At 41.7% G+C, this 14,469-nt stretch overlaps 1 protein-coding gene across 6 annotated transcripts in view; it reads right to left on the bottom strand.

Annotated features, from left to right (window-relative positions):
• Positions 1-14,469, bottom strand: part of PHF21B (PHD finger protein 21B) — a 167,371-nt gene that overhangs the window by 98,071 nt on the left and 54,831 nt on the right. The window contains exon 1 of one of the 6 annotated variants that reach the window (XM_068951392.1): positions 2,202-2,294. The exons of the other annotated variants lie outside the window; for them this stretch is intronic. Coding sequence (XP_068807493.1) covers positions 2,202-2,204 — 3 coding nt within the window. The 5' untranslated portion in view covers positions 2,205-2,294. Of the gene's footprint in view, positions 1-2,201; positions 2,295-14,469 lie in introns of those variants that run through there. 6 annotated transcript variants of the gene reach the window in all.

Genomic DNA, 14,469 nt, shown 5'->3' on the forward strand with positions numbered 1-14,469 from the left:
ACAACCTGGTAAAGGATTCTGGATGTGTTTTAGTATAGTTTTCAGATCAATATACATTGTTTATGCAAATAAAGAAATAGAAACACAGAAATTGTTCGGTCCCAGGGACCTTCAACAGTCACCTCTCTTCACTTCTGCTCTCAGATGGGATCAAATGCACTCAAGAATATCTAGACATTCCCCACAGATGTTTGTTTAACCTAGCTAGCGAGAGACTGAGTCTACAGTTGAATTTAAATGACTGATACTTTTTAATGCTCATTAAAACAAATCTGTCAGCCTTTTCACCTCAACTTCTGAACTAATATTCCTAGCTTCCCATTTTTTTTTAAGAAAGAGTTTTTTGAAGTGATCTTGCGCAGCCGGGTTTTTTAATTGCTGTAACTTAACAAGCCCTTAGTTTCTAAATGCTGACATATACACAAGCATTTGCTCTGTGTGATGACACAGGAGATTCTGCCTCTGCAAAATGCTAGTGTAAGTCATGAGATCGCTGTGTGCCAGAGTGCCTCAATGTATACAGAGCCTGCCAAACACTAGCAGCATTTTTCCATGCATCTGCCATGCCTCTTGATGACCCCAACTCAAGTGGTTTCACTTAGGACAATGGAGTGGCTGAAGAATAAGAAAACCAGTCCCACTACATATTATCTGTTGGAGATTGCTTGAAAGGGGTGGATTGGGGGTGTTTATAGTTTTCTCAGAACAAAGAAATCCAGTGCGAAAGCTGGAGCTCGAAAATCTAGCCTCCGAAACACAAGTAGCATGAGCAGACAGAGGAACAAAATCACTCTGCCAAATACATAGAAACTGCAGGTAAAGGTACAGTAGAAAAACTACTCTGAGAACAAGCCATACTCAGGCTTAGGGATCCCAGACTAACGTAGTGACGTGTAAGAGCAGAGAGAGCTGAACCAGGGGAAAAAATTATAAATATTCATGTTTTTTCCAAGATCTGTATGTTTCTAATACTAGTTACAGGGTGCTTGCTTACAATCCGTACAAAATCAAAGTTTACTGCTTTATACAATGACAAAACCCCTAGGAGGAAAATTGTAAACACAGAACTGCCATAAAGTTGTGTGTCTGAGAAAGCACTTTTTAGTGTCTGCAGAACGCACAGGATCAGGATTAGTTTAGGAGAAATGAAGTTACTTGGACCACAAGGTCCCACTTTCAAGAACAGGTAACAAGGACCGAGCCTACTCTCCAGTCTGACTCAACACGCTGGTCAACTTCTTCTGCCTTGCTTAGAGCACATAACAGTATGTACTTTATCTGTTCTCTGTTGTAATATCAGGCTGTCCCAATCTTCTGATTTAAGTATGTATTCTTCTAGCTTGAGAGGTTTTGGTAGCTACCTTCAGGAGAAGAACCTGAATTCTAGGTCTTGGGCCTAACTCCAGCCATTGCACAGCTGCCTAAGCTCCCCGGTTTGCAAGGGCAAGAGGAGGAAAGGAGAGGAAGTTTCAACATAATCTTCTTCCCTGGTGCTTCTCCTTGACCAGCTCTTGGCCAGCTCTAGGCAACTCCTACACAGTGAGTAGATTTTCTGAATTCTCCTTTGGGGCATTCCTCTCTGTTCTCCCAAAAGGAGCCCAGGTATTCTGAATCCCACCTGGGGCCTGGCTTTCTGACATGGCACTGGCTTCTTTTTCCAAGGTGTTTGGTGCCCATAGCTCTCCTGGAGACATGAAAAGGAGACAGATGCATGCAGCACTAAAGAAAATAAAGACATATTCGTCTAATGGTAATGGCATTTACCACCAATCATCTGGAAAGAAATGCATATTCAGCTCTACCTACTGAAAACTTTGCTCTGCTCTCACCAGCACTTTTTTAATGCTGCAGCATTTTGAGCACAGTTTACAATTATGGGTTGACTGTGCAATTTCAGCTCCATAAACCCACAGTTTAGAAGTTCTGTATCCCTTAAAATTGTGGAACAAAGCAGGCCCGTACTGTATTTAGTGGCACTCCCTACACCATACTCACTAATGCCTCGTACTCTGTGTCCACATCACTAGAATTCAAAATAAAGATCGATCCAAAGGGCTGATCCCAGAGATAGCCTGATGGTGGAACACTTGGCTTGACATAGTTATTTTCACACCATGTAGATTAATCTGAGCACTTAAATTCTGCTTGCGAGTTCCTAACTAGCATTACTCGACTGCAGAATTTCTAATTACAAGTATTACCATTTCTAATCTTCTGAAGCTCTGCCTGCTGTGTCTGCATCCAAGTCACCACATTACAAGGTCCTCTATTGTCTTGCTGCATTCTTCTCAGGCCTGCAAATATTAATAAACTAGAATAATGAAAATGGAGGATAACAGTAAGTCTGAGTAGGATGATAGTACATTTTAATTTTAAATTTTAGGCTTTCTAGTAATGGGGGACAACTGAAAGCTAATGTAGGCTTAACATAGGCCGACATCAGGAAAAAAATGAGATTTCCTGATCACGCCACAAGCAGCAGAGGAATTAAGAGTTGCAGAAAGGTGGAGATTCCTTAAAGATGTGGATTAAATGCAGGTACTTGACTGCAAGAAAAATAAATATAACACATGCTAGGAAGAAAGGAGTCAAGGAGCAAATATCAGCTGACCCGGGTTTTCACGTGGTAAATAACATCTCTGGCAGAAGTGGTATCAGATAAGCCGGGGATCCTCAGGACTAGCAGCTGCAAGGATGGCTATGGCCATTGAATCAGGACCTCAGACTTCCTGTCCCGGAGCTCCCTGTTCTTTGCCAGACTTTGAAGCAGTCTGAGTACTGCCCCGGACACACATGCCATGTCTGGGTGCTCCCAAACCTGACAGACAACCAAGCTGATGAGGAACAGAAAGCATAAAATCATTCTGGAGTTTGTGCCATTGTACAAATCCAAATATGAAAATGCAGTAAGAAAAGGCAATATAATATTGGTAGGAATGAATAGAGCGTATCTGCAGAGGGAATATTAATATTATTATACAGTTAATCCTTGGCTGAATGTCACCTAGTGAGTTATTAACATTCTTGCTAAAACAAACAGGTCGGGTCATTTTGCCCCTTTTTACCTTGGCAACTCCTTTCATCATGTCTCAACATCTCTCCTAAACAAGCCACACCATGGCTACCTTTTAAATCTACACAGCTAAAAAACTCTACAGTGGGGAAGAGGAGCAGCAAAAAAAATATAGTTCACATGAATAAAGTACAGCCTACCAGGGGAAAAAAAAGTTTAATTTGTCTACACTGTGTTGTGGATTTGGAGTGCCAAAATTACTAAGGTCAGAGCGCTGCACTGAGTGGCAGGTGTAACAGCTTCACAGTGCGCACCCGTGAACCCGACTGTACACAGCACTGATCAAAGCTGGCTTTGAAAGGCCAGATAACAATGAAATCATCCTTCAAAGTGCAAAAGAAGAGATTTTTATGGAAAGGAACTGGCCAAATCCTCCATCATCAACAAGAGAGAAATGCCTGTTGCCTTTGATATAGGCCTGTTTTAACGGGGAGGGAACTATCAGCCTGCGTGGCGACTGCAGCGGAGCAGGCTGGTGTAAGCAATGCTGCTGCTTCCACCGTCCGCCTGTAACACTGGAGGTGAACCCATCACCTCTGGGGATGAGAGACACTGGATCCAAACAGTGCTCTTCCACTTCTCTGACCCCACCTCAGCCCAAACTGAAAAGCTCACTAATACTGGCACTGCAGACTCAGTCCCTGAGGCAGCTTTATACATACGAAGCCTGGGGCCCCATCCTTACACTGACCGCGGATGCTGGTCAGTCGCTGATTTTAGGAACCGCTCGTCTTGTGATCGACAACCTCAGCAAGAAAACTCGGTTCAGAAGACTAGGAAAATGACCTTTAGCGATAACAGGAGGAGGAAAACCTGGAAAAAATGTCAGAATCTGTATAATTTAATTTGTTCTTACACATCCTGTAACATATAATTACTGAATGATGTCATGGGAGGGAGAAGGTAAGGTTGTTTGGCTTGCTTTAATTGTGCATCTCCATTACTAAATAAAGCTCTAGCTATTCTTCAAGTTGACCTTGGATTTCTTGGTTTTACTGTTTTTGCTTCCTAAGAGCAACAACCTGTAGTGATTTTTACTTTAAGATTACTTACACATGCTTTCCATGTTTAAACTGCTTTATCATTCCCATTTGAAAGGAAATGACATAGGGAAAACATTTACACTTCAAAAAATCTTGATAAAAAAGTAGTGAAGACATTCAAATTCCATCTTTTCTGTTTTCTAACCAATAACAATAATAAAATTTACTGCTGTCCCTCCTGTCCCATATCTCATTTCTTTCCTCTGCCTGTGAGATCTAACATTATCACAGAAGTATAATATATAACATATTCCAGCTCATGCAAACAAAAGCAGCCCAGAGGATGCAAAGAAAAAAGTGCACCGCAGTATCAAATCGCCCTTCACAAACAACAATAACAAGCCATCTTCCAAATAAGCTTGATTTGCACCAGCACTTTGATTGCGCATTACGTGAGGTGCATGTTTGCTTGTTGCCCACCAATTGTTCTTCCCAAGTCCCGGGGATGCCACTGCTCAACGTTTAAACTGCACTGCCTTTCCCGATAGCTTCCTATTCCTCCTCTCCTTTCCCGCTTGGAGCCACTCTTTGTTCTGCCTGTGATGGAGGCCCAGGCGCGCTGAGCCCAGGGGGACATGGCTGGAGGCAATATAAGGATGGCAGTAAAGCAGCGGGGGGTCCATGCGGCGAAATCTGTTGCAAAACCGATTGCTGACCCAGGTGCCTGTGAGATTGGCTCAGCGGATTCCTCACGCACCTCCTAAAGAAACCTCCCTGAAGACACAGCCACCTGGCTCCAGTACTGCTGCCGACACTCATATGGGGCCTCTTTGGGCCGAATGCTCATGCACTTTGCTCTGGTAATGAAAGGAGTCTTGAAGTGCAGCATGACGCACCTTTCCGACCATTTTAAGAGCTCTTCGAGCATGGACAGAAGGATGTAAAAGAGCCCTTTGTATAAGAGAAACACCCTTTCTCAGGGCCCAGTTTTACTAACAAGGCTTGTAATACCAGATCTTAAACTGCAATGCAAAGCAACAGAGCTTTTCCAATTTGTGAACTCCTAAAATTCTCCAATGCCTGTGCTAATACCAGGATAGGAAATTCAAGCACAGCAATAATAGGATTGGCTTCCCCAGACCTTCTTAGCCTTTCGTTGCTTTTCCCAGACCCCTGAGGTCACGCTGAAAACCATTGATCTCGTTACAACCTTTTCCACAGGGAAGAGGAAGCACCAGTCACAATAAAGTGCTGGTAATAAACTAAACCTAATGAAGCCAATTTTGTTTTGGGGTCCCAACCAATTTCTCAGACACTGACGAAACACATTTCACTGTATCCTTTATAAAATGCCCAGTTATTACTGAGATTATTAGTTCTGAGCAGGAGACAGAGAACTGAGGTTTAGGATTATCAAGAGAGTGGATCTATAGGGCGACGTGTTTCCTAGATGCTCCTCAATAGGTTCTGAATAGCCACCAAGGTCAAAAAGAAAGAAGGACACTTGGCACTGTACAGTCATAAGCATTTTTTCCAGAGTAATAAAAAGAGTTGGTGACAGGGGCGGGACCTGAGCTGAGTCTCTAATGCGAAGTTCATTTATGAGCAATACATGATATAGAAAATGGGTCTACAAAACCCATATCCAGTGAAAAGCAGTACTGAAATCAGGACACCTCGAAAGATTGTTTCATTCATTCACTATGATTTGGGGAACTCTTTACATCTCCGGGGTGTGTGGGGGTGTGTAAATTCTGCCAACTTAACACTATCTTAACTAAGGCAAAAGATCAGAAGAAATTAACTGCTCAAAGCCCCACGCATACCTCTTTTCTAGCCATTTTACAGCTACTTACACATTGACCGGGAATTTTTAAGCTTCTGTTTCCCTGCTCTAATATGTGAACACTAATACAACTGAAAGTTAATTTTTCTACTGTTATATTAAACTAGAGCTGACTTTGGACTCTAGCTGGAGATACAAGTGTATAAGTTACAGCAGTCTGATTCTCATTCACATGCATAACAACACAGCTTGTGTTAACATCACTAGGAACACAAATGAGCTTGGAAAAGGAGAGTCTTTTCTTTAGCAAATATAAGATTATGCAGATCTAGTGCCTTTAATAGATATAAGCAAAGCAATACCAGCAGTGGATCTTTTACCTTAGATGTTCAAAATTAGAGCTGGGATAGCACACCACTATTTAAAAACGTAAAACATCTTAACACAAAATTAAGATGTTATTCCCACTTGCTCCTTGCTGCCTAGAAAGTATAGCTGCAATAGCCCTTAATGCTTTTGAGAACCTCCATGGCTACATTCACTTCTTCATATACCAAATGAAAGATAAAGAATGGCATCCAGCCTTCTTTGTCTCTCATCGTCAGATTTTCAAAACTTACACACTTTAATTTCTGCTAGTTAAATCAGAACATCTAATAAAACCTGCGTTAGCAGCCATAAAACCCGCGCGCCTGGGGAGGGGGAGGAGAGAAGGCTAGCTCGTCGGCAGCTGGCACTTTTATTATGAGGCATTTAAAAAGCCTGACAGCTAATGCACTTTACTAAGACACTGTGAACTACATACCTTCAGAAGAAATTATAATAGCTAATGAGGTTTGGCTTGGCTTGTACGCTCTATTCGCTGCTTTTCAGAGAGACGGGTGCTGCGTTCTACATATGTTCTCCGCGCAATATGAATTCACATGGTAGCTGACAGGGATAGATTTGGAAGTAAGATTTATCTCAAAGTATGCTTCCATGTTTACCCACTCAGCATCATTTTTCATACCACCTTTAACCATTATTCCTCCTTGGCAGTAGAAGTCAGGCTCTTAATTATGTGAAATTTTTCATTGTAATGAAAGGAAACATAAAGATCCTTGTGAACACACTCACATTTATAACTTATTTACAATGTGTTTTCAGACTTCCAATAATTCACGGTGCTAAAGGTGGAAGACTCCACACACTGGCTGCAGTACTAATGCTTTGAAAAATTATTAACCAAACTGGAAATTTTATTAGTCAGCTTTTCCTGTTAGATGCGCTGTGCTGGGATTTTGCAATACCAGTGCTTACTTTGTGTTCTGACAATTTTTCTAACTAGCCAAAGATATTGTTGTGTTAGATGATGATTTATTCATTCTATTAAGCCCTGACACTAAATGTGTTTTATGTTAAATTAGTTCTTTCTTAAAAAGAAAGACTTTCCTCCTGACGGAGAAAAAAAAAAGGACTCCTTGTTCCAATTAAGAGACAAAAGTAAACCTCTGCAAGATCTGAAAGATAAACTTATTAATTGTCCAGCCTTTTTACACAAGAAATACTTAGCTTTCATGAAAGAAATCATGGTTATGAGCTGCTTTTGAGGATGAGCTCCTAATAGTTTCTGTGTATCTGTAAGTTCTCCTGCCAAGCAGCATAATGTTGCAGGCGAGTGCCGGTACCTCTTTCGGGTTTGTTTTTTGTTTCTAATGTAAAAAGGAGGAATAGTTGCGGGCTAGTCGTGTTCTCTGGAAGGCCATATGAAACAAGGAGCCAACACTCCTGGCTCTTGTGGTCTCCAATGATCAGCAATAGGAGTGCAATTCATAGCATAGCTCAATTAGTAAAGATCCTTACCTCTAGGCAAACCCATTAGGAGCGTGTTGCACCAGCCTCAGGGGTACACTGCAAAAACTGCATTTTTTTTCTCCATGTAAGCCCTGTTCTGAGTATTACAATAAACTGGAGGCCTCACATAGCGAAAGCAGTGGTAAAACTCAGCTGTGGTATCACTGACAGGTGGGATGTTGTACACGCTCCCAAAGGACAAGGGCTTCAGCAAATATGGATCTATTGGAAAGACTATTTCCAAACACTCTGCTCTTTTTTAAGTGAAAAATTTCAGCCTGCCATTGATAACTTCCCTTGCTCTGAGTGACTGCACTCATAAATGTTGATCATTCAATTGCAGCCAGGTCCATTTGTGGTAAAACTAGATACATTGCTCCCTGAAGAAATTAGTAAAAATCACACTATCATTTGTAAACTATTTGCCTCAGTGACAGAAAGACGCAGCTACTTCCATTGCACTAATTACATAATTTTCATGAGCAAAATATTAATGACTTCTATTTCAGACTAGTGGCAAGCAGAGACACATTTTTTCTTATCAGAGAAAATACAGATCAATACCTTCCTTCATCTAGAAACAACCAAGAGAATGCCATGAACTGTCTGGCCAGGTATTCATCTTCCTATCACATTAAGGTTTGGAAAGGAGGCTTTCACAGGCCGGCATGTAATGTCTACTTTTGAGTGATGGCTACCCAACAAGAGATGCCTGACCCTGCTCTTCCTCGGTTACTGGTGTAAAACATTGCTGCCAGATTGCTTGTGTAGTGAGATTTTATTTGAATGCTGAATTTCTGAAGGTCTAAAGACCTACTTCCCCTTCAGGATATCTTGGCCTAAGCACCCCGAAAGCCAAGCGCAAGGACACAGAGCTCTTGTACTTGTTCTTTGTACAAGACCCGGAAACCTGCTTTGATTGGATCAGATTCGCCCCAAATCAGACAGACAGACAGACAGACCACAGAATCACAGGTAATGACCTTTTAAGGATATTCTGTGCTTGCTAGGGCTCCTAGCTGGGTCCTCAACCTTAAACAAACAGACCAGTATAACTTCACCGATACACCAATTTTCCCCTGCCAGGGTATGGTTCACTGTCTTTAGACCCAATCAATCTATTTTTTTTGAAGACTTCTCACCTATAATTCTTGCCTCTGCATCCGGTTTATTTTCTTGATCATGAACATTTGATAATGCATTCTGATTAGATAAAGTGATACTTCGAGTAATTTATGATGAATCTAAGGTCTGGTCTACACACACAGAAATTACACCGATTTAACTAAATCGGTTTCTAAATCAATTTAGTTAAATTGGAGCAGCTCCCAAGTGAGGACACATAAATTGGTTTAAGACTGGCTAATATCATGTTAGCTTAATTCAGTTTTAAGAATGTCCGCACAAGGGGGTTGCAATGATTTTATTAAATTGATTTAGTAACCAATTTATTTCAACCCGTACTACTTGGGTGTAGGCCAGGCTACAGAAATCAGCACAAACTGCAAAATGTAATGTTAATTGTCGGTATTACTGCTCCCAGGAACTAAAAAAGGAATTAGTTAGAACAAAGTTTTAACTTAATTTGTTAATGAACGGCACTTGCGCCAGAATAAAGCTAAAAAATCTTTTGTTTACCTGATGCTCTCCTCAAGGCATCTTATATGTCATTAGTAAGTAAAAGTCACACTTTTTTACATTATAGCCATAGTGTGAAAAGGTTAAAATGTAACTATATTTAAATATCTTGAGGTTAATGTGATTATTGTGAATTTTTACTGCAACACAGATAAAATTAAAATTTCACTTTTCATTTGTGGCCTTATTTTTTTCCTTCATTTTAGGTTGTGGATAAACTAATGTCTCAAGAGTTTCATGCTTATTTATTTCAAAAGAAATGTGTTATGAAATTAGCTCTTTGTGTCAAGTATAAAACCTACAGATTAGTTAATGCTTTGGTGATAAAAGATTTGGATGATTCCCCTTCCATTTTAATTATCTACATTCATCTAAAGAAACCTGAGTAGTTGAAGATGTATGTAAACTGAACAATTTTTGAACACCTACAGTCTTCCAAAGCCAAAGGCAGAAGTTAATATCCTGACACGAGGGCAGTCCCCTCAGAAACAGTGACCTGAGTCCTAAGACAGGTCAAACACCTTTTGATCTAGGGGATATAAGAAAATAGCCAGACTGAAAAATCCCTTCTATTTTCTTTTGGTAGCAAGGATGTAATCATGATGTCATCTAAGGAAAAGAAGACATACTGGTGAAACACTACCTCATGTTTCATGGGCCTTAAAATCATTTCAGGTGCGGCAATTGGAAGTGACTGTAGAAAAACTAATTTTGTGCCTCTTTCCTCATAACATCCAGGAAGCGACTAACTAGTGATGATCACAGGCCATTGAAGTGTAAATGTCGCTGGAATAGCCCAGACAGATGGGTCTTTTCATGCAGAGATTAGACTGTGGCTGCATGTCCTGGGGAGAGAGGCAAGCACGACTCCTGTGCATGTATGGCAACATGCAATATCTTACACCTTTCAGGTTCATCCACACAAGAAGGTCTTCGCCCTTGCTCAGGATGCCTGCGTCTCTTGAAGGTACTTTTTTGATGGCTGCATTTAGAAAAAGCAAGGATTTCTTAACAAGCTATAAGAGAGTCTTAGAGATGAAGAGCTGCTCACGTCAGTCGTGATATTGGCCCTCTCCTTCCCACCAAGTCCCTCCCCACGTGTGCCTTATCTTTAACAAGACTCCTTCAAGTGGAAGGCAGGTCCTGCGGCTGTGCCCCTCGCTCAGGCATCCTTCCCAGCGGCAAAGCGACGCGCTGCAGGCTGTGCCGCTGCCGTGTGTCTCAACTGCTTGCCACGCTTGGCCATCTCACTGCCTTTCAAGGAGCTGTTCAGAATCTGATTAATTACTTAATGTTTGCAAAGCACTTTGAAGATGAAAAGAGCTGCACTGTCAATGGTAAGTACCGTGATTATTTACTCTTCTTGCCTCCCTCTCTTTGTCCTACTAGAGAAAAATTGGTTACCACCTGCATTTTGATCTACAAACACAAAATTATGCTTGGCCTGTGGAATCAGCAGCATGAGAAACACACACGCTCCACGTGCTGTCAAATTTAATCTCTGTCATCATGTTTTCATGTGATGGGCATGATTATTTCCAAATAGGCAGAATTTTTCAGGGATATATATTTTACAACCAAGTATTGTGCTATTTTACAGTTATTGTTTTCTCACTTGACTGAGGGCAAGAATCAATTCCCAGCTCTAGGGGGCTAGTCGGGAGGAGCGCAAAGGGTCCCTCTCGGCGCACACAGGCCAGACTCAGTCCAAGCAGCTTTCAAAACAACTGGAACAATCCAAAAAACCTGCTGATGAGTCAGGGAGATACAACATAGATACCATATCACCAGGAAGAAGAAAGAAGCAAAATGTTTGTGAAGGACAAATGCAAAACTTTTAAGAGTTCCCTCCAAAGCAAAAACATCCTTGCTCCAAATTCCAGCCTTAATTTGAGGCTTTGCAAACATGGGACTACGGAGAGGGACTGCCCTTTGTGAAACGAATGCTTTTTTTCAAGGCCAAAGAGGAAAATTCCTTAACCTGGCTCAGCTCTGAGCTTCCCAGGGAGGCTGGCACAGCCACCAGCTCTCCCGGCTGTGATGACAAACCTCCTGGGAGCTACTGAATGGGTGGAAAAATGTCAACTTTGATTAAAAAAAAAAAAGCCAAAACAATAACACACTGATCCTACCTACACGGCGGGCAGAAACACAGGTGCCAGCATTAGCAATAAATGAAAGATACTGTTTTCATATTACATGGTGCTGACTGCTACAGAGCTTAACTGAAAGCAAAAGATGTGATGAGCTGCAAACAGGTAGGATTGCTCATGCTGAGTTTGACTATAAGAAGGAGCTGATGGCTACACAATCAAGTTTGGTATGCCTGCACATGCAACGCACACTCAACTCGCCTCAAGGCAAACACTGTCCCTATTGGAGCTATAGATCACTCCCCAGATACCATACGTGGACCCAGGGGTGTGGAAATCCGCCACAAACCGTCCTTGTGAGATGTTTCACAGTTAAAGTTCAGCAAGAGTTTCCATTTGCTCCAGAATAAGCTCTCCCAAGTCAGACAGAAATCCATGTTCCACATGAATTTTTAAAGGAACTAGTTGAAATTCCCTACTGGGACAGGGCTGGCATTTTGCACCATTAAACTCAATGGCCTTTTAAGTAGTTCCCTACAACAGACACGAAACTCCAAGCTCCATCTGCATGGGGGCAAGGCGGACGTTGGCATTTAAAGGACTTTTCCGTTTGATTATGACTGTAGTGCAATTCCTTAACGACGAGCGCTCGTGGCTTTGCTCTTCGGCATTGCATCTGCCTTTGGTAATTGGGAACGGGGGTCCATCTGCCAGCACGGGTTTGGTAAAGCTCTTTGCAGGCTGCCATTTTGCGAGCACGGGCGTACGCATCCCCCTGGGTAACCCCTCCAGAAAACCATTCGTATAACCCGCCAGCTGCTCCTTTCTCTGCCTCTTCCTCCAGTTACCAAGCAGGAGAGGGGAGAAACCCACAGCCTGCCTTCTTCCCCTTCCGCATTCCCTCTTTCCCTTGCCTGCCTTCACTCTTGCGCTGCTCGGTTTGAAAAAACCTGTCCTCCAGGCAGAGGAAGGCTAAAAAGCACAAAGGGAAGTAAAAGCCACAGATCTCAGCAAACAGTCTTCCCCGACTGAACCACTGCAAAAATCCCACTCTTAATCACATTAATATTAAATGCCTCCCTGGAAGATATTGTAAGAACGATTCTTTCCCAGTGCTTCAATAGATGGACGTGGCTTTCCTTTTCCCACTTCAGAGTGCTCTTTATTAACTTTCTAAATGTTTTAATTGTTGCTGATGTTTCTTCTGTGAGGAATTTCTTGTAGCAGGGAAAAAAAACGTTCGGTGGGTTTTTCATGAGTAATTCTCAATGGAAAGTCTCATCATTACGAATCTGACCTTACATTTAAAGAGCGGCAAGAAAAAAAAGCATAATTAATTAGTCACATTATTTTTCCTCCAGCATATTTAAAAAAATTAGCAACTGGAGAATGAAGGAGAGGGAGGGCTGATCCTACAGCCCTTTCACATAGCAGTTGTTGCACTGGTGCCTCTGGGAATGCGCACAGGGACAGCAGAATCAGGCCCTTAAGCATAAGGCAGGCATAAGTAAGGCCTGCAGATAAACACAGATCAAGCCTCCTGCCATGGGATCCTCATTCCCCATTAAAGTCAACGAAAACAAAAGGAGCATGATGCTTTATTTAAAATCTTCAGCATTTTACAAGCCCTGGCCTTACCTTAGCCACCTGCAGCCCTCCAAAGAGTGCCAGGTGCCAATTTGCCAGCCCCGTGCACCGTTTTTATGCCGATGTAATTCTATTGCTTTTGATTGCACGTCATATCAGTTTACTCCAGTGTGCCAGAGCTGAGGAGCAGCTCCCGAATATCTAATCCACAAGCAATGGCCCTTCAAGCATCTCCATTTGCATTTCTACCCTGAGGCACCATTTATCATGAGAACTATTCAGCACACAGGATTTTAGACTTTTATGCTCACAACTTTTCACCGTTCCAGTAACTATCTCTCCCAAAAAGAAAAAGTGTTTGGTGATAGGAACAGTATTTCAGATTTTCATCTGGGCTTCTGGATTCAGTTGTGTTGTCTGCTCCCTCCTCGCTCACACCTATAGACTCATTTTCTATACTTCAAAAATCATCAGTTTAGAGATCACCCACTATCATTTAATTCTCACTCTTACACAGAGATAGACTAGCAACTTTACTGCTGTCTAGCTAAGGCAATCGGAGAATGATGATTCAAACTGAGACGAAAAGGCTATCCTAATTAAAGGTCTGATGGACTCTAACGAGGAATCTGGATTAAGTGCTACCACTTTTTTGGAATCTAAAATATACCCCTCTGCTTTAGTTTCCTGTGTGTAAAATGGCAATGATGCAACCCCCTTTCCTCCACCTTTAGTTGGACTCATCTAAATCTTCAGGTCAGAAGTTGGTCTGAGCAGGGTCTGGTGACTCCAGCTATAGCTGTCTAACACTTCATTGCCCTCATCTGTCCTCTCCCGGGAGTACCAGTCCCCCAGCAGAGTTTGCAAACAAAAGATACGTAGGTGTGCCCACTGATTGTTTCAAGGATCAAAACCAACGTTCATCATCAGCTGAAACAAAATTTTTGACTTCATATGGAGGAGGCTGAGATGCCTTCACACAACCTAATTATTTCATAGCGGTCAGTACTTCCAGCTTTGGGTTAGTGAGAGACCACTCTAAACCAGTAACATTTCTAAATCCCTGCAATCTGTCCTGTTACGACTGCCTTTCCATGGCCTGTGGATGTGAGGTCTCATATGAGGCATCTCTAGATGTTACTCTGATAAAACTGGTACTATTTCCAACCCAAGCTTCTAATAGAAGAGGCAGTCTTTCTATCTTGGGAACCGTTCAAAAATTTTTCAACATTTTGATTGCCCATGAAGATTTTCTATTTTTGGATCAGCTTACAAAATTGAATATTTTGGTAAAAATATTTAATGTACAGAAATGAATCTTTAAAAAAAAACACAAAAAGGTGTGCAGTGTTCGAACACACTGTACAAAATAAAATACCCTGTTTGAGGATATGAAAATGAAATTAGAGTAACCAGTTCAGCGTTTCTGATTCCAAATAGGTACTATCAAGACAAGATTGAAAACAACAACAGCAA

Source organism: Struthio camelus, chromosome 1 (assembly GCF_040807025.1).
Source record: "Struthio camelus isolate bStrCam1 chromosome 1, bStrCam1.hap1, whole genome shotgun sequence".
NCBI lineage: Eukaryota > Metazoa > Chordata > Aves > Struthioniformes > Struthionidae > Struthio > Struthio camelus.